This window comes from Haemaphysalis longicornis, unplaced genomic scaffold, assembly GCF_048455015.1.
Source record: "Haemaphysalis longicornis isolate Haplotype H1 unplaced genomic scaffold, Haemaphysalis longicornis Haplotype H1 scaffold_1, whole genome shotgun sequence".
NCBI lineage: Eukaryota > Metazoa > Arthropoda > Arachnida > Ixodida > Ixodidae > Haemaphysalis > Haemaphysalis longicornis.
In genome coordinates, this window is record NW_027526203.1 from 297,060,750 (window position 1) to 297,082,626 (window position 21,877).

Below are 21,877 nucleotides of genomic sequence, written 5' to 3' on the forward strand. Positions count from 1 at the left end.
ATTATGCTCCGCGTTATTTCCTGTGCTTTTCCCTTATGCGTATTTCTAATCATTTCTATTTCTATTTCTATTTTTGGTTGTTTACTTTATCTACTACCCTGATTGTGCTCGGTATACTTTGTAATTGTTAAGCGTAGATTTCACGTGTGCCTACGCTGCTAACTTTTATTTTTCTTCTTTTTCTTGACTTGAACTTGTATTGTGAGCCTTGTAGCCATTACTTGTTCTGTTGTGTTTTGTTACTGGCAAATTTCTGCTGTATGATCCGCACAGCTTCACTTTTGTAACCCCCTTGCTCGATTCCCTGCACGGGGCATGTAAGGCATATTAAATAACCTGCAATATTGTAATAACCATTCATTAAACGCCTACGTATTGTTCCTTTCGACACAGTTTCCTATGCAAGAAATTTAATTATGTTCCTGCAAGTAACTTTTTATTTGCATATCTGAAGCGCAGTAACCTTACTGCGCATTTGTAAGACCGAAGTAGAAAGTGCCACATGTGTTGCACGCATAATAGACGAGCACCAAAATCGCAGTTAGACATGTCTGGAGTTTGTCCGGCGCTCACTGACATTCGGAGGCGTGCTACACCTATCTAGCAGCGTTTAGGATAGGATAGGAGTAACTTTATTAAATGGCGGCAACCGACGGTTTCAAGCGTCGTGACGTTGGCCAAGCGTCGACCCGGGGTTATGCCCTACTCTGCAATGCCCCAGTTCGGTCCGTTTGTGGCGGGTCGTGAGGCTTGTGCTTTTCGAGCGCACCCCGAGCCTGCTGGACGGCCCATAGTTGAGTGTCCTTGTCTGTACACAGCACTGCACTTTGAAGTTCGGGCGGGTATGTCCTGGAGGTAGCTTCGTTCGGAAATCTGGCACAGTCCCACATGATGTGCCATTGGTCCGCCGGATCCACTGCACAAACACTGCACACACCACTCTGATAGAGTTCTGGGCGAAACACGTGTAGAACTGCCGTGGCGGGGAGTGACCCGGTCTGTAGCTGCCTTAGGATGACGGCCTCATCCCGACGGAGTGCCGGGTGGGGAGGCGGCATTGTCCGCCGAGCTAGGCGATAAGACTTAGTCACTTCGCCATAACTGTGTTTGGTTTCGAACCACCACACGGAACGGTCACTCTCGGGAAATCGGAGGGTAAGCGCTTGCGCCGACGAATGGGCCGTCTCGTTGAGATTCGGTGAGGATGCACACTCGCCCGCGTGAGCCGGGAACCATTTGATACGGATGGTGCTGCCTCGGTCTTGGAGCTTGAGCTTGCCGACGATGGCGGCCGCCGGCGCGCACACCCACCCCTTTGCAAAGTTGCGCACGGCGTTCCTCGAGTCGCTGAGCACGGTGCGACACTCCGTCTCGGAGATAGCCAGAGCGATGGCAACCTCCTCGGCGTCTGTGGCGTCTGTGCACTGCACGCTCACTGCCGTTGTCTTGGGGCCGGTAGCCGCCGCAACGACGACTGCCGCAAAGCCTTCCCGTTGGTATTCCGATGCGTCTACGTATCGGGCGTTGGGGTCTTGGGCGTGTTGCTCGGTGAGGGACTTGGCCCGCGCCGACCGCCGTTCTTGGTTGCACTCAGGATGCATGTTTTTCGGGATGGGTCCACGCGGATACGGAGACCACAAGTACGGCTCGGCTCCTGCAGCTCAGTGTCCATAACACCCTAGAGGAAATATCCGAGGCGCAGCTCACCTCGCAAATGGAGCGCCTCTATACCACCAAGACGGGCCGCAGTATCCGGGCATCCCTGGGTTACAACCCCGAGCTCCCAGCCGGCAACCGCTAGGAGCGTTTCTTTGGATTCTTTTCATCTCCAGGTCATGTGCTGGCGGCGGTGTTCATATTCGTATAATATGCGTAGTTTGGTGTGAGTTTCAAATTTCATACTTTATTTTGCCTCGGTATTATCTGACACCACACTTTAATTTAAAAAAAATGAAATGTAACGTTAATGTAACGACACGTTCCAATGTTCGAAGTGGAACTGGAACGCGTTCCTTTCGCAGTAAAGGAACTTGTAACGGGAACTCGTTTCAAAATTGGGAAGGAACGAGGAACGAGCTTTCGTTCCTGTTTCAGGGGAACGTGTACAACACTGATTTAATAACGTGTTCTGGACGGTGAGTGTATAGCGGCAGTCATCTCCTGTCTGCTGTTCACTGCGAGGCGAATTGCGTCAGCGTAAACATAAATAAAGTAATCAAAGAGCGTGGATCACAAAACAAAAAGCAGAATCCGAAACATAACCACAAAGCTACGACAAACCACCTGCGCGAACGTTGCCGAGAATGGCCGCCAAACTTTATAGCAACGCACCATTCTGACTGATAAAGTCGTTGGGCGCCATACTGTTTTCTTGTTTTTCGTCCCTATTCCCCTTTTTGTCAAATATAGTAGCAATAAATGTATTAACCAGTAACATTAATTTGCTTGTTTGTGTTATTTTTCACAATATTCAGACCCCTGTTGACGAGCCGGCCGGAGTAAAGATGGTTCTTGGAACACACTCTCTTCCGAGTGCGCTCTTTGGCGAGCGTCATTCGCGCTTGTCGCCTGACTATGCCCGAGTGGCATTTCAAGCGAGTACACTCGCCGTAAGTGCATTTAAATTGGCGCGTTTGGTGGAGGTATTAGAAACTTGGGTGATAAGGAATGGGAAAGGAGAATGCACAGGTACCTGCACTTTAGAAGCGTAAACACTCAGGGGACGAGGAAGCTGACGAAAAAAGAGAAAACTGGAGGTGCATATACGGACTGGCAGGGGAGTCAAAATTAAACTGAAAGGTTAAGTGGGCGAAAAGTGTGGAGACGAAGAAATTAAAGGGGTTTCTGTAAAACAAGCAAACAAGAAATCAGCAGCAGCACCAAATGAGGGCGTTGCTTTTAACGCCCGAGCTCGCCGCTCGGGAACAAAGGGGCTATACGAGTAAATATTCGCAACCGTACGAAGTTTGTGTATGCTGCGGGAAAGATACCGAAACAATCTAACATATCGTAATGGAATGCTGAAGTATCAAGTCAGTTCAAAATGGAGGTATAAGTCTTAAGCACTGAGTTTTACAAGGAATGGAAAAATTAATTGCTCTGCTGTGGAGATTGGCAAAAAACGATGAATGTCTTAATGAAAAAACAATGGGGCAGGTTTAACACGTGTAAACCTAGTTACCACGAGCGAAAGGGCTGTTTGGCTTGATTTTGATTGGATTCAGCCTGTCGCTTGAATGTCTTGAGGAAAAAAAATGGGGCAGGTTTAACACGTGTAAACCTAGTTACCACGAGCGAAAGGGCTGTTTGGCTTGATTTGATTGGATTCAGCCTGTCGCTTGAATGTCTTGATGAAAAAAAATGGGGCAGGTTTAACACGTGTAAACCTAGTTACCACGAGCGAAAGGGCTGTTTGGCTTGATTTTGATTGGATTCAGCCTGTCGCTTGCGCTGGAGCAATACTGGGCCACCAAGCGCGCCGGCAAAAGCAGCCGTTAAACCCTCGCCTAGTCACGTGGTAGCGCAGCGGTGAGGCTCTGAGTAAGCGCAACTTCGACGCTTCTCCGCAGCGGATCACATGGCGTGACGTCACACATGCCACACTTGCGCTCCGGTGGCTCAATGTCATTGCGACGCGATGAATAAGCTTGCGAAACATGGGTTAGTAGAGCTTAAATTTCGCTCTAAAAAGCAGTCAAGGGCTGTTTACTGGGCCGTCACAACCGCAGTTAGTTTCAGCGCGTAATAAAAAAGGAAATACGCGTCTTAGTTTTAAAAAATAACCAGCAGTAGGTGAATTACCTACGCAGGCGAGATGGCCTATTAAAAAGAGAAGCCTTTAGCCATCGTCATCGTAAGCTGGGTGAGCATGCGCCAGAAGAATTTCCGGTGGTCTACAGGTGGTCGCTCTGACGACGAGCCGTTTATAGGAGTGAGCTTGGCGCCCATGGGTCAGTGACCGTACTTATATATTCAGAATGTCGAGACAAGTTTAGTGTTTCGGGCCACGCGTGTAACACTCGGTTTTGGCGTCCCCTGTCGCTCATGAACTAAATTTGTTTCACGAGACGAAACAGCCTCTGCGCTACGAGGCTCGCGCCGTAGTGGAGAGAGGGCGGGAGAGACAAAGTTTTATTGCCACAAGATCTAATTCAGCGGAGGGGTTAATGGTGACCGAGGAAGGAAGGTCCCCGGTGACTTTGGCTGCTGATCACATACTTGGCGCTTCTGAGCGCGGACCATACGTTGTGGACCCGGAGCTTTTTCTTCTTGGTTTCATTTACTAAGACAGTTGCCGCGGTCTGAACTCAAAAATACCCCACCGCGAGCGCTCCGGGTGCTTGCTGCTCTCCACGTCTCGTGCCGCTGCTGCTGCCCGAACGATTGTTGTTCTCAAACGCTCAAACGCTGGTAATCGCTCTGTCAGCTCTTGAGAGGTGGCCTTTAGTTTTCGCTACGTGATCATGCCGTGAATACCTCAGCAAGAGTGGCATTCGTGGGCTGTAGTCAACTAGAGCAGTCTGGTCCGCTGAAAACATCTGGCAACTTGAGCGTGCACCTGCGCATCCTCTTTTCGCGTAAGCCTGCTCGGCACATTAGAGACGCCTCTCAAAACGGCCTTCCTTCGGCCGTGTATTTTCCAGTCGTGCTTTTGGCAAGTAGTACTTCAAACGTGTCCTTGTTAAAAAAAACGCATCTCCGGAAGGTATACCGTTGCCACAACCAGTGTCTACTACGTTACTGTTTTTAATATTTTGCAGCTAAACGGCAAAAAAGTAAACTAAACGTCCCAGGCTTGCTACGGTAACTCGGTGGAGATTCTACGAAATTGGAAAGCAGCACTTGATAGAATTTTATGAATTTCTCGTGCTCCGGAATTTTGTTTGCAACGCGCTGCTGGAGAACGCCTAAGTTGCCGGTGGATTCAACGGTCCGCGCCTTGACACGGGCATCTACTAAAGAAAGCTGCATGGGACATTTCCGCTTGTATGGCTTAAGATATGGGCGTGAAATGGTTACGACGAGTGTTTATTTACGGTGCTTTCCAACGCTCGCCGTCTGGCTGCGCACGTGTCAGCGGCGTGGCCTTCGAGCTTTCGTCTCCAGATGTTCACGTGGGCCTCTCCCAGGAGAGCGACAGTGGCGCCCACTCCAACCAGGAAGATGCCTTTATATTCTTAAGGTTCAAACTGCGCGCCTTAGGCCAGCTCTCGCCATCTGAGGAATCTCCCGCGAGGCAGCACCCAGCCACGTGCACTGCGCCATGTTGAAAACCGTGGTAATGCTAGATGAGCACACATTAGTTCGCACGGCAGAAAAACGCGTTTCACATTCCGCCACAACCGCATTGTGCAGCACCGCAACGGGTTCCACGTTGCCGTCTATGCAAGTACGGCGCAATGCGCGACATGCATTGTGTCGACATGCACATCCGCGAGCCTTGTGGCCTCTACTTATTAAGTACGTGCCCGCCATTCGACAACGTTTTGACGGCGGTCGGAACGAGGGCAACGGAGCAAGGTGGTGCTGAAGAAGGTCACACCCAAATTGGACACCTATGCCGAAGGAATGCTTTTGCACTTGCTAAGAAACAAAACACACTCAAAAAACGCGTACGGAATCACGGCAACCTGTTGCGACCGTTCAAGTTTGCCGACAGCTGTCGCACCGACCTTTGCAACGCAACCTACTTTTCTCGACACTTCGTGGAAAAAACCGTCACGTTGCCCGTTAGATTTGACCGCTGCGTTGACCTATTAAGCCCTCCAGTTGCTTAATAGGGAATTCCTTTCTAGGCCGTTGTGATGCCCTACTGCATTGCGTCGCGTATTTTTTTGAGCCCACGTTAACCGTTGCCAATCCTCCGTTACAAGCCACGGCACGCTGGCACGTCGACAAGCGGACAGGCTGCTAAGTGGAGGCGCTCGTGAAGACAGTAACCTTTCGTAAAAATTATGTTCAGTACCCTTTCCGAGGAATCGGTTACACCACAGAATGCTATTTTGTGCACATGCGTAAGGAGAAGGCAAAATAGTATTTCAAACTATGCCATCTTCTATGCTTTACTGTATGTATATCAGGATTATGCTATCTGTTGCACCAAGCTCTTCGTCACAACATGTATATATGAGTGGCATTTAATCTTCTAGTCGTAATGGTTGCGGTGGTGTCTGCTGACGGTGGCTTCATAGTCGTAATGGTTGCGGTGCTGTCCGCTGACAGTGACTTCAGCTGCAGCGAGTGCCTGCCTCTTTGCCAGCCGTGCGGCAGTTTTGTGTTTCCTTGCTCCTTCTTCTGAAGAAGTTTACTTCCGCAAGCGACGACGTTTCACTGCTGCCGCCGAGGTAGGCGCTCCAGGCAGCACCAATAGCAGAAACGTGTCCGGGGGCGCGATTGTGTAGTTGTTGTTGGGCCTTTAGCTATGGAGCATACCCAATCAGGGGATCGGCCAACCAACAGAAGACAGTCCTCTCATTAGCATCGTCTTTTTAAGATTGCATGGCTTTTTTTCTCTCTGCTGTTATGAATGAGAGGCTTGGCCACTACCCTTGTTAACCCTACATATACGCTATTAGTGTGAACGTGCTTTTCTAGTTCTTTAATAGCGGGCTCAAATTACTCTTGTGGGTCTCCATTGGTGGGATTGCGTCCTCTAATTGCCATTGTTCGCGATCCTTTTCCTTTTTGCGTCATTTTATTCTTCTCTCCCGCTTTCTTGTTATTGTTACTGCCCGGCCACGCCCGGCTCTGTTATCTGTGTCCCAAGTGAAGCGCGTCTTCCGTTCTTTATTTTAAATGCAGAGCATTTCTTAGCCTCGCCTCTTCCTGCGTCGGACGGCGTCCACAGCTCCGCGTCCGCAGCAGGTGCGCGCATGCGTCGTAGTCAGCCCGTTCGCTCGTCACCCCCGGAACGCTCCGTCGCGATCTCGGCCACGGCCGGGCTGGAGGAGCGGCGGGCGCGCACTTTCATATGAAAGTGCGTGCTCGCCGCTCCTCCAGTCCGGCCGTGTCTCGGCGTAACAGGTGCGTGATAGCAGCGCGGTGGGGCGTAGAAGAGCGTGCGCTGCTTGCGCATGCGCGCTCTCCCCCCCGTACCGCTCTCCCTCTACTGCGCGCGCTGCAAATATAAAGCCGCTAGCGGTCGCTCGTGCTTCAGTCACTGCGTTGCTCCTTCCTTCCTTGGTTGAGGCTCGCTCCCACGTTTACTCGTGTCTGCTACTCCAGCATCACGGAAGAAGCGATGGAAGCAACACTGCCTTCAACCAGTACTGAGGCCCCAATGCTCTGCATTTACCCGTGTTCCCCTCGCGGGAAGGCGCGGGAATTTTTTTATGCCGCACGGGCTATCTCATTCAGATAAGCAGACTGTTTCGCCCTAACGTCACTAGCCCAGACTAATCTTCTTTCATCTACAATGTTCCGGATGTAAATCGACGGTTTCAGAAACACTCGCGCCGACGCCGAAAGATAAAAGCCTGCAGAGCAGACGCCGCGGCAATCGACTCTCGACGCTCGCCTACGCCCGTCACTTTCTAGACTGCTGTCTCGCCGCCTGTGTATTATTTGAGTTGTTGGGGGAGCACAAGTTCGCTCCAATAAACTCGTTTTCTTCGAAGACAACTTTGGCTTCGTGACAATATTGTGAGCATTCATCGCGTTCCATTATTGTGATACGCAGTGCAAGCGATACCGTCACTATCCTGGCCAGTGTGGGCACCGAGGGGTACGCTTCCCACCCAATCTCTTGTACTCACGCCCCATCGCCATTACCATTTGTAAATAATCATCATCACCATCATAGTTGGCCTTGCGCTCCCGAGGTCTGAGCAGGACAATAAGCGTCGTCTCCGAGACCTCGTCCCTAGCTCGCTCTCTCAATATACGCTATTAGCGTACACATGCTTTGCTACCTGTGCAATTATTGATCATGACAGTTACTCCTATAGGGCGCACGACTCTAGCACACATTTCTGGGTCGAAGGCAACAACGCATTCGCTAGGTCCACCTTTAGTTATCAGGTGTGGCGTAGGGGTGTGTTGGACTCGCATTCCTTAGGCCCCGGGTTCTAATATTTGATCCAAATTCACATTTTTTAAAGCTTACAAAAATGGCCAGCGGCCATTTTTGGCGCCATCGCTGGGTCACGTAGACTCCCGATTTTCGTGCAATGGGGCACTCAACATTAATAACTACGTGGAGGAATGACATAAGAAAATTTGGTGGCAGAGAATTGATTCGGACAGCGCGGGACAAGTTAATGGGGGAGCCTCTCATTCTGCAGCGGATACGAACATGATGATGATGATACGCATCATTCTTCTCAATGCCGTAGCGGGGAGCTGTGCATGCAGGTTGGTGCAGAGCCGTGACGATAAGGCAGCATGCACTCCCTCTAGAGTAGGAGAGGGGTCCCGCTCCTCGAGAGGCTAGTAGGACATCGTCATCCTAGCCAGCCGTCACCGTCACAGATTATTGCTTAGGAGAGGTGGGATTTCGTTTCCACCCCGCTTTATTTTCCCACGTCAGTGAGCTAGGACCTTGCTCATCATTCTGTACCACTCAGTATGAAGTCAGGATTATGGGGGGGGGGTGTAACATCTTTATTTGCCTGCTTTTCGGCTGCAGGAGCTATCCCCCTCTTAGGAGGGGGCAACTACCCGCGCTTGCTGGCGCTGGACCGCCCTCAGCGCAAACTGCGCGGCGGCCCGTTGTGAGTCCAGATCTCTTTCGCCCACCGCACGGGCGAGGTGAGGCGGGAGCGCCTCGGATGAGTCAGGGTTCACGTCGCAGTTCCACATCATGTGGGCTAGGGTGGCCCTCGCGGCCCCGCACACCGCACACACATCGGTTTCGTAGAGCTCCGGGCTCGCGTGTACGGCCCACACGGGAGTCCACGTTGCTCTCACTTGCAGTTGGCGGAGGAGCACCGCCTCCTGCCTGGTGAGGTCGGGGTGCGGCCCCGGGTAGCGTCTGCGACGCTCCCGGTACCACTCCAGGACCCCTCCGTACGTGGTCACCGGGGCGGGCTCCTCCGCCTCCGTATCGTCGTCGTCGTCGATTCCGTCGTTGCCGGTTTCGGTCGTTCGAGGCACAGCGGGTCGCGGGTCGGCTGGGCGTCCTGTCAGCGCTTTCGCCGCCCTGTCCGCGTCCTCGTTCCGGTTGGGCTCGGGTCCCACTGCGCCCATGTGGGCCGGGAACCACCGTACCGTTATCGGCGCGCGCATTGGGTCTGGGGCCCCGCACGCCCTCACCGCACTCGCGCACACTTGATTTCTTGCAAAGTTGGTGACTGCCGCTCGGGAGTCGCTCAGTACTGTCGTGCATTGCGGGATCGAGAGGGCAAGCGCGATGGCCAACTCCTCCGCCTGCTCCGCCGACCTGGCCCGCACGCTGCCGGCCGTGACGAGCTCGCCCGTCGTTGCTCTGACTGCTGCGGCCACGTACGCGTGTCGTCGGCCCGGGTATCGGGCCACGTCCACGTAAACGGCGCCGGTGTCGTTGGAGTACGTGCCGGTGAGCGCTCGGGCTCTGGCCAGCCGTCGTTCCTTGTTCTCTTGTGGGTCCATGTGCTGCGGGAGCGGTGGGACCTGCAGTTTCTCGAGCAGGACCCGCGGAAGCGGCAGCCGGTCCCTACCCTCCTGCAGCCGCGGCCTGTGTCCTAATCGTTCTAGGATCGCCCTGCCCGTGCGCGTTTGCTCGAGGCGAGCCGTCTGCGCTGACGATGCGTCCTGACTATGCAGTACATGTGGAGGATCTTTTTTTTTCTTCCTTTCAAATGCGGGCACGCGCATCTGAGATTCACAGGAAGCGTTTGCAGCAGCGTATATGCGCCCGACAGTCGTCAGTGCTTTTGGGGCCGTGGATGTAACGCCTTAGCCGGAGGGTGTGTCGAGCTGGGTAAAAGTGCGGCCCGTATACGGGACGAGCGTACGGAGAGATTGTTCGCTGGACCTGGGCATACATTACACAGTGTGATAAAGAAATCTGCCGTGATGGCCGTTGCTGTTGCTGCGACAAAGTCAGTGACGCCAGTTCAGGATGCAACGGCTGCTTTTATGGTGGAAATAAATAAAAAAGGACGTTAGGTGCGCGTAAAAACCTCGGGTGGTGTAAATTAATCCAGTTCCATCCACTACAGCGCGATACATAGTCCAGGTGAAGTTTAGGTGCGTGAAACGCGGAATTCAGTTTTTCCGGTTATACCGACTTTTCCGGTAAGGGTGAAATTACGACATGCACATATAGGTCATTTGACCCCGCAGCTATTTAGCGGGCACTGGGAAAGACCGAAGTCTGTCTTTATTGTAAAGTCATGGTTACTGACCAAGTAAAAAAAAAATCAATGTTTGACGTTTCGGAACCCGTACTAGTTCCTTGTTCAAAGCTGTGCGAGAAGGGGCATAAAACATTTTTATTTGTTTATTTTTTGTTTTATTTTTTCGCGCACTAATTTGAACAAAGAACTCGCAGGGGTTCGGAAACGTGAAACAATGTTCATTTTTTACTTGGTTGGTGACCCCGATTTTGCACTTCGAAGTACGCCTCCTGACCAGACAAAATTTCGCCCTACATTTCACTAATGTGCATTATGTTGTCGCCTCATCGTTTGAGGATGTGTGCTTGCGTGGCTGTCAACCTAATATCGCGGGAACGTCGTCCGGAGGTTGCGCCAGCGCCTTTATTACGGTTAAAAGCGGCGAAATCGGCGAGCGTTGGCGTGCGCGAAAAACGCGCACGCCACGTCGGCTGCTGCGTTCTCGAAATCACGACACAGTCCCTTCCGCCCTTAATCAGTTGGCATCGTTCATCGGCGAAGAACGGCCGCGTCAATGCACGCAAAACATTATACAGGCTAAATTGGGGGTTCGCGTTTCTTCCGTTTCTTCCTGCAGTGTCTGCTGTCCATCCGAGCATGGTCGAGAAAATAACAATTGCAAAAAATGGAAAGAGCTTGGCTATGATTCACGCCACCAGTAATCAATATTTCGATTTTTGTTCTTCAGGGCAAAGCAGCAAAACGTTGCCGCTTTTTGAAGTCAACGTGCCGAAAAAATGCACGGAAGTCTTCAAAGCAGGACACGCACCCGTTGTCACGGTATAGCATCTTGTGTGTCCTCACCATCGACCGGTAAATGAGCTGAGTGGCTGTACACTCAGTGCGCGAATTCTGATGCAACGCCCCCCGCTCCACTTAGTAGTTTTCTCTTTTTTTGCGATTCTATTCCGGAACAGTTCTTTCACGCGTAAAGGAAAAGTTAAGGGGCAGTGAAGTCACTGCAACTTCTAAGTTCTGTTTACTTCGAACCTACCCCACGAAGAGATAGATTTGCTACCCCCGTTCTCTTATTTTGACTCGACTGCAGACATGCTTTTATTTTTTTTTTATGTATGAGCAATGATTCATAATTTTTGAAAACATATTTCTCCCACGCCACGAGAAACCCGACTGTTTGACTTTGCTATACTACCTCCTTTCACCCGGCGGCTCCATCGTTTCTCTCACTCGCTTCCTCATCTTCCTGCATCCCTTGGATTTGCACCGACTCAGCACAGGCTCCCGTGCACGCGCGTTAGCGTATACATTGCGTATAACTCACTCTCGAAACGTGGGCAACCATGCCCATACATAAACAATCTTGTTGCTTCGTCGGTGTTGCTTTTTTATGCAAGTTGAGCATCCGGCAGGCGTTAGCACTCGTCCAGCGATGGCTGCTTTTGCGGAATAAAATGACTCTTCAGCTCAGCTCGCTTGAAGTCTGCGTGGGTGAGCGTGCTTGCAAGGGCAGGGGGCGGTGTAGAAGAAAAGAACGAAGCATGCATGCACGGCGTCGTGGGTGCATCGCCTCGTGTTGATGTGTGACGCCGCATAGCCTTTTCTTGCAAATTCCTGCATAGTGCTCAATTTTCTTCTACAAATTCCTGTATGTGTTGTGCGATTATTCTGATCAACATATTTTTTTTTCCTCCATAACTTAGTTTCCTAAATCGGGTACATTAGCCCCAATAAAGCTCCCGATCCTGGCCAATCCCCCAAGTGGGTATGCGCCACAAAAATAAGGAACAACAACAACGACGACGCCGAATCTCGCGCGCGCCGTGGCAGAAGCTTACGGGCCCCGCATCTGCACGAGCTGCGAATCGCTTGCTTGCAACTCGTTCGGAGAAGCCAGAGGGACGTGGCAGAGCACATTCATCGAACCCGACATCGCTGCAGCACTTTCAAGGTACTGCTGATTGTTCCTTTCGCGCTTCCGTGGCGGTGGCTGGTTTACTGGTGAGCCGCGAGGCTGATCGAGGTACCCAAAGCTCTTTTAAGGATGGCGTAGGTAAAAAGATCGCGTATTCTTCGCGGCCATCACGAGCTCGTGCGCAGTTCCTCTGGCTATGACTGTCGCGTTATGAAGCCCCACTGATGGCGCCGCGACGCTTCAATTAGCTGCCAGTCGGAATGAAAAATAGATTCGCTGCGAAAATCATTTTATCATTGCGCCGCGCGAAGAGATCACCGTCCGGATCTGCGCGACGAACTTGGGGCGTCAAAAATAACTTCCAGCCCTCCTCTCCCTGTGGCGGGCCTCATAGCCTATATCTTCAGCGCTTAAAATCCGTTTATAACGCTTTACGTTTCGATTCTTAACTGATTCTTTGTGTCGACGAAGACGATAGTAATTACAACGATATTTTCCCTAAGCAAGTTCGCTGATGGTCGACGACGGACATGTATTGATCCCGTGCGCCAAAGCTTGGCTATAATGCGCAAGCCTTTCCTGAACAGGTATTTCCAATCAATACGGCTAATGAAGCATTTCCTGGCGCATGCCTAATGCGAGTACCGTAGCTTCCGGGGTCGCAAGCATTTTTTGGGCGCGAGAGTTATCCCCGGCGAGCTCGTGTGGGATTCGTCGTGCCCGAAAGCAGAGCAGACGACGTTCGCACTCGCGTACATGCATGGTTAGCGCGCTTGAGCATATACGCTATAGGGAGATTTCTGCGGCGCCATCAGGTGCTGACAAACCGGCCAGTCAATGATTCCAACGATATTGTAAACAAATTTGGTATAGCCTGTTCTGTACTTACCCTAGCCGCACCGTTGTTGACGTGGCCCCTCATGTCGACAAACAGAGCTATGTTCTGTTCGTTGTTTAAGATACGCCTAGGCTGACGTGACCTGTCGTGGTTGTTCAGTGGAAAGGCTTCGCGGTCGTTGCTTCGGTTCCCGTACGTGACAGTGGTATCACATGCAGGCTAAATACAAAGCGTCCATGTACACACCATTTTATGCACATTTACTTGCCTCTGGTGCTCTAGATAAATCCGGAGCATCCCTACGGCACGCGTTTCCAGTGCTGGTCATTGGATGAGATTTTTGGGGGGAATTTGGGATTTTTTTTATCGCTTAATACTTGGGCATAATTTGCCTGCACGCTGCCTTCTAACGTTCGGAAGGCGTCAATTGCAGCTCCCCAATTTACCTTTCAGTCTCCCCCTGCTGGCATAGCGGCCGCGTTCTCTTGGGGCGCCTGGCAAGCACAACGAAGGCAGCGCGCGCCGGCTCACCATCGTTGGCGAGCTGCCTCTTTTTGAGCGAACACTTCGGCGCCATAGCTGTTCCTAGCATGCGGTGGCCCCATGCACTGCTCTCTTTTTATTACGGGGAACTTGCGTGGCGACCACTCTCTGTCACGCCCTCCTGCACGCAGGTGCCCTCTCCCGTGCCTCGCAATGTGACTGGGGCCATCTTTTGGCCGCTCGAAAGGCTTACGCTGCCTTACGAAGGCTCGTTTGAATATGAAGATAAAACGCGTTCACCAAATTTCGCTTTGAATTCCGACTATAGCTTCACATCGGAAGCCAATACACAAACTATGTTGGCGCGAAGCCCACCTCCTTGGCTGGGGAGTATGTGCGGCTTCGTGGGCTGGCGCGAGCTCTGTCACTTGATACCGGCGCTTGCACTATCTTGGCGCCAACTTTTCTGCGTGCGACAGCTATCCCGGCTGCATTTAGTACTTTTAGGTCCAATTTATCATAGTTACTGTGCCGGTTAGCCTATTTCCTACAGGCTGCCGTGACCTGCGAGTTGACAATGAAGACTGCACCCCCTTAAAAAAATGGCTGTTAAAATATGGAGCGGTTTTGCTATTTCACCCTCATAAAGCTGTTTCTAGTTTGAACACCTTTTTTATCAATATTACTTATTTATTATAATCTTGCGCGTTTGACCCGCCGCAATGGCTTAGTGGCCAAAGCGTTGTGCTGCTGAGCCCAAGGACTCGGGTTCGATTGCCGGCCGCGGTGGCCGCTTTTCTGGCGGAGGCGAAAAGCAAAAATGCCCGTGTGTTCGACATTTCGGCGCACGTTAAAGATTCCCAGGTGGTCAAAATCAATCCGGAGCCCCCCACTACGGCGCGCCTCATCGCCTGTGAGGCGTCGGCGTGTTAAACCTCATGATCAATCAATCACTCTTGCGCATTTTCTTATCGTACTGATGACTTGCATGCATTTGGGTAACTGCTGTCCCCCACCCCCCCTCCTTTTTTTTTTGTTTCAAAAGTTTTATATTTCTTGTTTCTTTTATATATTTTTTTCACTGTGTTGATTGCTTCGCATAATCTTCGCTTCGTTTCTACAGCACACTCTTGTCCAGGCTTTTCTTATCTGGTGGTACCCTTGGCATAAATAAAAAAGCATCCTGTATACTACAAAGCAAACTAATGCAGCAGTCTGTTTGGTAAACCAAGTTACATCTATTTGTATATACCATAGCTTAGGTTTGAAATCGAGGGTTTAGCGGACGTCGCCTTTTCGGGAGGGTACAGCGAACTAAAGTCCCTTCAACGGTTTTCGCTAAAAACGTATGAAGGGACTTTACAACGAACAAGCGATGTGGCACCGACCAATGAATAAAATTTAAAAAAAAACGTTAAGACCCCTGCACGGGAGCATTGTTCACATATGGCTCCCTCCTGTACCTAGGCCTTTGCTAACAAGGCTCCCGTGCGGGAGCGAAAACGTCTCTTATATTTTATGCATTGGTTGGTGTCTTCTCGCTTGTTCTTTGCATCGCTCCGCAGTGATTTTTTTCATGTAACTAGAGAGGTACGTCGACTTATTACGCAAGTAACATTTGGTGTAACGGTGAACTGTCGACAAACAGCAGGAGGCGCGAGCTCGACGGTGCACGGCCCCTGGAGGCGTCGGGCTACACAGCACTCGAGTTTCTTCCGGCTGGTGCAGTGAGCATGACGTATACAGCCTTGTTTCTGACTGCGAGCGTATACGCCGTGTGAAGGTTCCGAAAATCTTACCTCGCCTTGGTTAACCCACGACGTTGCTCGCAGATAGCCGTTGGCACGTAAAACAGCTAGATTTCTCCTTACCAATTGGACATGCAAAAGAAATGAGATGAAACGCTGTGCCCCTTTGGTTCCGGAGAAAGCCATGCCGACTGCAGCGCTGCGTCACTTCGCAGGCGAGCAGCATGGAGCCCGCGGTGGCGTGCCCCCCGGAGGAGCTGTGCAAGCAGCCTCCTCCACCGTCCGAGGCGCCGCCGGTGCAGCAGCAGCGGAGGCCCTCGTCGCAGCCCTCCAACGGGCAGACGAACGGGGACATGTGCCGCATCTGCCACTGCGAGGCGGACGCGGAGAACCCGCTCATATCTCCCTGCTACTGCGCGGGCAGCCTGCGCTACGTGCACCAGGCGTGCCTGCAGCAGTGGATCAAGTCGTCGGACACTCGGTGCTGCGAACTGTGCAAATTCGATTTCATCATGCACACCAAAATCAAGCCCTTCCGCAAGGTCAGTGTCGTCTTATTCCCCGTCGGGGCCATAGTTAGTGCGGCGCCTGACCGCGCGCGCGTCTCGCAGTGGGAGAAGCTGGAGATGTCCTCGGTGGAGCAGCGCAAGGTTCTCTGCTCCATCACCTTCCACGTGGTGGCCATCACGTGCGTGGTCTGGTCGCTGTACGTGCTCATCGACCGCACGGCCGAGGAGATGCGCGAGGGCAACCTGGACTGGCCCTTCTGGACCAAGCTCATCGTGGTCGCCATCGGCTTCACGGGCGGCCTCGTCTTCATGTACGTGCAGTGCAAGATGTACGTGCAGCTGTTCCGACGCTGGAGGGCCTTCAACAGGGTCATCTACGTCCAAGACGCGCCCGTGCCGGACAAGGGCGCCGCGCTACCCACAGCCGCCGACCTCTCGCCGCCGGTCACGGTCCAGGGCACCACCTCGTCCAAGCGGCCGCCGCCAGCCAACGCGCACGACGGCCCCACCGAGATCACTGTGGCCAAGGACTCGAGTCCCGATACGCCCGGCCCCGACGACGCCGCCAGTTGAGCGGCCGGCCTTCTTGTGATACATCCGGCCCTGTGTACATAGCTGTGTGCATGTGTGTGTGTGCGTGTGTGTATAGGGCGGCGCCACGGCAGCACTTGCAGTGCCGCGGGACGACCGGGCGAAGACGCTCTCCTCCACTGGGGGCCTAGTCTCTCTGGTGCTGATGACTTCGCCTCGCGGCCCAGCTCTGGTGCCGCGGACGTGTTTTTGCTTTGTCGTGTGTGTTTCTCCCTTGTTTGCAGCCCTCCGTTCGCTTCTCTCACCTCGTGCTAGTGTTTCGTGCATCCGCGTAGATTCTCAATTTTACAGGGCCTCGAGAGAATCCCTGCACTTCTCTCACTTTCATGCCCGCTAGTCTTTGGTACATACTTGGTATGATATGTTATTCCGTGTCGCAAGTCTAAGTTCTAGAGGAGGGGGGAGGGGGACTTTTGCGCGAACATTCTTTTTGTTGTTGTTGTTGTGGGGAAGGTATGAGGCGCAACTGGTGCTTTCAACTATAGTTACTGGCCTTCATTTTGTTACCGACATTTTTCTTTTGATCTGTTTGGCATGTCTGTGACGGCCTAAAAAAACCATCTCAGCGGTTTTCAACCAGTTGAACGTGACTACAAGCTTTCATTTCTTATCGCGTCACGCAAGAAAAATATATTTATTCATGTTAGAAACTCTCCGTAACAGGAAAACGCCTAATTTGACCTTATCACCTTTCTTTTGCGAGAAGGGGGGGAGGGGGGAGACACCTGACTTATTTATTTTATGCGTCCTGAGCGCAGTTCTGCATTATATGCAGCGAGTATTCTTTTTTTTTTTTTTTCATTCTTGAATACCAATACGCATACAGACAACCACCGCGCGGTTTTGGCGACAAAACCCACGTACTGTTGTGTTGTTCCATATGCTAATAGGTGGGCTTCTAAACCTAGAAATTTATTGTTTTGTCATTGTTTTGCCGTCAAGTGGTTCTTCAGAATGCTGTGCTTTCCTGCTGCCAGAACTAGGTTCAGAATAGTAGAGTATGCCAAAACAAAGGCTTATAAAGCAACAGTGACAAACATCTGAGTGCAAATAAACTGAGGGCAGTGCAGTAACCCGTGACGTGTCATCGTGTTTAAAAAAGAAAACAGCGCTTGTGGCACCTTTGGGCGGCAGGATTGCTCGAATGTAAGTCTTAAAAGGTTGTCCCTCAGCACGGCCTGTTGACTAGCAACGCATAGGCAGGTACGCGAGACTCCTGCCAGGACAGCTGTGGGAGGCATCTTGTGCTCAGGGGTAGACAGCGTACGGACAATGACGGCGCGAATCAGCATCGCCGAACATCGGGCAGTTCAATGCCAGACGGGGAGCGCGCCCCCTCCTCTGGCGCGTCTGTTCATTCCCGGTGTTGAGGCCCTCCCCTTCCCCCCATTGGAAAAAACTATCTGCTACTACGGGCGGGCTCACAAGACGTGCCGCTGGAAAAAAGACGCTTGTGGAGGGGAGCCAGCACGGTCGGCAGCACAAGCAAGGTTCGTGCGAGTTGGGATATGCTCTGGCTGCAAGAGCTTCAGATAAGTCCTCACGGATACATCTCGCGCAATGCGAACCACGTCCGCAGCCATTGCCTGTACTCTACCTGTCCCGGCTTGTGTCGAGGGTGCCCACATATCGATACGGTCTCACTTCGCCAATTCCCCTGGCCGATGGCGGGCTGTATTGAAAAAAAGAAACCGTTAGTTCTTAGTTTACATTCAAAACTCTTTTCGGGTAGGAAGTAAAATACTGTTTTATCGTGCGTACAAGTAGCGTTTTCTCCTCGTTGATTGCTTTCACGCCTACGCCTAAAGGTTATTGGCTGCAGCAAGGGTATATCTCAACCTGAGTAATTATCTGCGAAATGGTAGAGTATTGGTTTTTAAGAAAAAAATCGCCGGTGGTTGGCCGTGATTGCAGTCACCAACCAATTAGAGATGGCATTTTCGAACAAGGCACATTCTCGACGATTCCGAATTCCGAAAACATTTTCCTGGCAGGAAAATGTTTTATGTAGAGAGTAACACCCATACTATGTAAAACTGCTGGCATTTGTCAAAAGTGTGCGTAACGAATCGGAGCGCTTAATTCATGTCGGCGAGCGGTTGCTCGCACCCGTATCTGGAAATCATTTTGCGGTGCAGGCTTTTCAACACAAAGCTAATTTGGCCGTTCTGCAAGTGAACAAAAGCATAAGCTACCAAGCCTGGTGGTGTGTTGCGAAAGAGCCAGTTTTAATCGCTCTCAAAACCGGAGTAATAGACTCATGTTTGGCGCTATGGGAGCGCAGGTGTGTTACTTCGTCCACTATGTAGACAGTTCTGGGCTATTATAGGCGCTGTTCAGCGTTCACAACGGTCCGACAGCGAACTGCTGTCCGCCACTTAAAGTTCACGCGTAGGAAGTCGCCGGTCGACGAAAGCCAATCGCTGCGATACCTAGCGATGCGTAGAGCGCTACGTGCTTGTATATAATTTATCAAATGGTTAATAGTCGCACAAACATGAAACGTCAGGTAATCATGAAAACAAAATCCGTCGGTGGGCCAGCGCTTCGACTTTTGGGGCAAAACAAACTCTTTGGACCAAGCACGAAAGTCTTGGTGTCTCAGTACACAACGGGACCGATGAGCGTGAATGTGTGCACAACAATGCAGAACGGAAAAGAAAGTATGAAAACGACCTCGGAGGGTGGTCGGCGGCGGAGGTCGTTTTCATACAGCTTGTAGGTCGACGATATTTAAAAACTGTGTGCCACGTCCCAATTGGGAGATGGGTGCATTTGTTCAAGCTGTCCTGGATACGGCGACGCTTGAGGTCCATACTTAGGAGAAATGCTCGACAGATGATGAACCCAACAGCCTTATTCGTCTATGTTGATTAGCTCGTCGTGTATTCCCTCGCAAAGCTTGTTTTTCCTTGACTGCGTAATATTTTACAAATTTGCTCCCGTATGCGCGGTCACGCAGTTAGTCCTATTTTTCCAAGCACGCTGTTCATGCCAACCTAAAGGCTTTCTGGGTGCACGTCGATCTGAAAGTATAACGAAACATGAACACAAGTCTGAGCTTGGCCCACTGTCTAACGCCCGTCTTTTGCCGTGCGTGTTTTTATATCGGGAACAAAATGCGCTTTTTTTGAGTTACAGTGCCTGTCGGGTACCTGTGTCACCTGGAAAAGTAAATATTTCCATACAATGGTCCAAGCGTAATTGGCCCTATCATCATTAAACCACCGAGGCTATAGCGGGACCGGGACACTCAAGCTTATATAAAAGCATCCATCCTATGCTTACGGCAGCTTTTGCTACAGAAGCTACGACCGGGGAAGCGCATTTACGGCGAGGTCAAGAATGACGATCGATGGAAAGTCAGGGTCCATTATTCCAGCGCTTTATTAGATTGCCAGGAAACTAGACCTTGTACACACCGGGTGGGGTGGAAATCTTGGGCCGCAGTTTGTCGCCGCGTTAAAAGCGATGCAAAACACGTTGAGGAGCAGTATTACACATCTCCTCTCCCCCACCACGTCCCCGTGGTCGGTGAAGCACGAACTGCGAAACCTCAGCGCCGCAAATCGAAGCGTGGTGGCCCACCAGCAGTTCACAGCCGGTCTCCTGCTTTCCCCCCTCTCCGCAGCCGTTTTCGTTGCTTCGGAGGCGCGCGAGATACGCGAATTGTACTGACAGGTGCTCTCTCCTCCGTCGTGTGTTTCTCCCTTCTTTGGTAAGGCCAATGCGTAGTTAGATCGTACGTACAGGTGGCACGGGAAGTCGGGATGGATGCAGCGAGGTTAAAAGGCTGTCGCCGCCATCATTTGTTCGCGCTTACCAACGGTGCGCGTACGGAGGTCCAACCATGACGCGAGCCTCGAAGGGCCCGGGTGCTTTGCCCCATGTTTGTCCCCCGGGAGCTCGCCCTGTCGCGGTGGCGGGGCCCAAGCGGCCTCTCCGCCGGGTTCTGTGCAGCCGTCGGGCCATTGTAGAGGCTAGAAGGTTTTTAGTCGGGACGGTTGCCTGCACGAACGCATGGGCGAGCTCGTCGTTTGTGCCAAAATACGAGAGGACCTGACTGTTTACAAGAGGAAGACGGGAGCGCTGCGGCATTTGTCAACGCCTGGCGGGGCTGCGCATCACTGGGTTCGAGCTGCGAGCCTGCATTTTTTTTCGTTTCTCAACGGGCGCACTGACGCGGAAGGGCCATAACAATGCGCTTTTCATCGTACACACCAATGACGCTCGATGTCGTCTCTGTACATAGGAAGGCAACGTTTCTTATTCTGCCATGTAGCAGCACACGCACACATACAGACACACGCACGCACACGAGCAGTGCAGCAGCAAGTGGTTTCGGTTTCCGTCTGGCACCCGAGCGGCTGCCGTGCCCTCCTGCAGAGGCGCACGCGCTGCTCGCGTTTTGCGCCTTCTCGGTTTTTCGGAAGCTTCGTTCTGGCCCACTTGGTTCGTATGGCGCCAAGCCGCGTTCCCCGTTTCCGATCACCCGCTCAGCAGTGCGTCCGCGAGCCTGCCTATTTATTTGCCAGCGTTCCCGGCTTTGGCGGTTAACCGTAAACAATAGATCTGAGACTCGCGCGCGAGTGCCATTTCTCAAATTCTGGTTGCTGTCAGCGATGAACACTAAATGCTGGACGTCTGTTATTGTTGGCTACGTTTTGAAAAACGAACAAGTGCCTTTTTGGTTCGTTTTTGGACTGTTGTTATGTTTCTCGAGTGGCAAACACGTTGCACACACCTATACGCAGACAAAACCACACAGCTGTGTTGAGGAAGTTTGGCTTGAACACTCGTTTGAAACATAGATTCAAATTAAATTCAATTTAAAAACCTGCTGCTTGTCTGCGTGTTTTTTTACTGCGCATATGTGCACCCTCTGCGCTTATGTGACGTCAAGGCAGCGTGGAACGCGTCTGCACCCCGGCTTACTGCATCGATGGTAGCTTCGGCCGGAGCTGGCCGCACACTGCTTTTCAAGTTGCTTCTTCTGTCTGACCTAAGTCTGTACAAAAGGTACAAATTAGAGGGCTACCGCAGTTTTCCAAATGCTTCTTAGGATAGACATATGGATTTTAGCGCGCAATAAAGTTTTGCCTAGTTATTACGATTACTAGGAGACAAAGGTGCTGTAATTTCTCTGAAGAAAACAATACGCCTAAAAGTCCGTTTGCCTTCATTTTCTAAACCTGCCGCCGAATGGCTCTGGAAACCCCGCGCTGCGGTACCTTTCATTACAAAAAGCACATTTAGGCTAGCTGTTGGAGTTAATGAACTAAAACAAGATAATTGCATTACTGTCATCAACGATGAAGCACTCATAATTTGTTCTGAATGTGATTTTGTAACAACTTGATCCCATGACTTTTTGTCCCATTTCTCTGTCTCCCCTTCACCCTTCACTGTGAAAGCAAAATTACCTTACAGTTTCGCTGGGAAATACCTCCTTCGTATGACGCCACAACTTCGTATGACAATGCGAACTTTGTGACTGCTAAAGTTTTGAGCCACTTCGA

At 51.5% G+C, this 21,877-nt stretch overlaps 1 protein-coding gene across 20 annotated transcripts in view; it reads left to right on the forward strand.

The window, feature by feature from the left end:
- LOC144148562 (E3 ubiquitin-protein ligase MARCHF8-like) overlaps nt 1-21,198 on the forward strand; it is a 190,236-nt gene extending 169,038 nt beyond the window's left edge. For 11 of the 20 annotated variants that reach the window (XM_077680137.1, XM_077680153.1, XM_077680145.1 and 8 more), the window contains 2 exons: nt 15,474-15,800; nt 15,870-21,198. In XM_077680137.1, coding sequence (XP_077536263.1) covers nt 15,474-15,800; nt 15,870-16,340 — 798 coding nt within the window. In that variant the 3' untranslated portion in view covers nt 16,341-21,198. Of the gene's footprint in view, nt 1-2,474; nt 2,610-15,473; nt 15,801-15,869 lie in introns of all 20 variants that reach the window. The other 9 variants (XM_077680085.1, XM_077680109.1, XM_077680095.1 and 6 more) reach the window with 1 other exon arrangement.
- Nucleotides 21,199-21,877: the final 679 nt, after the last annotated feature.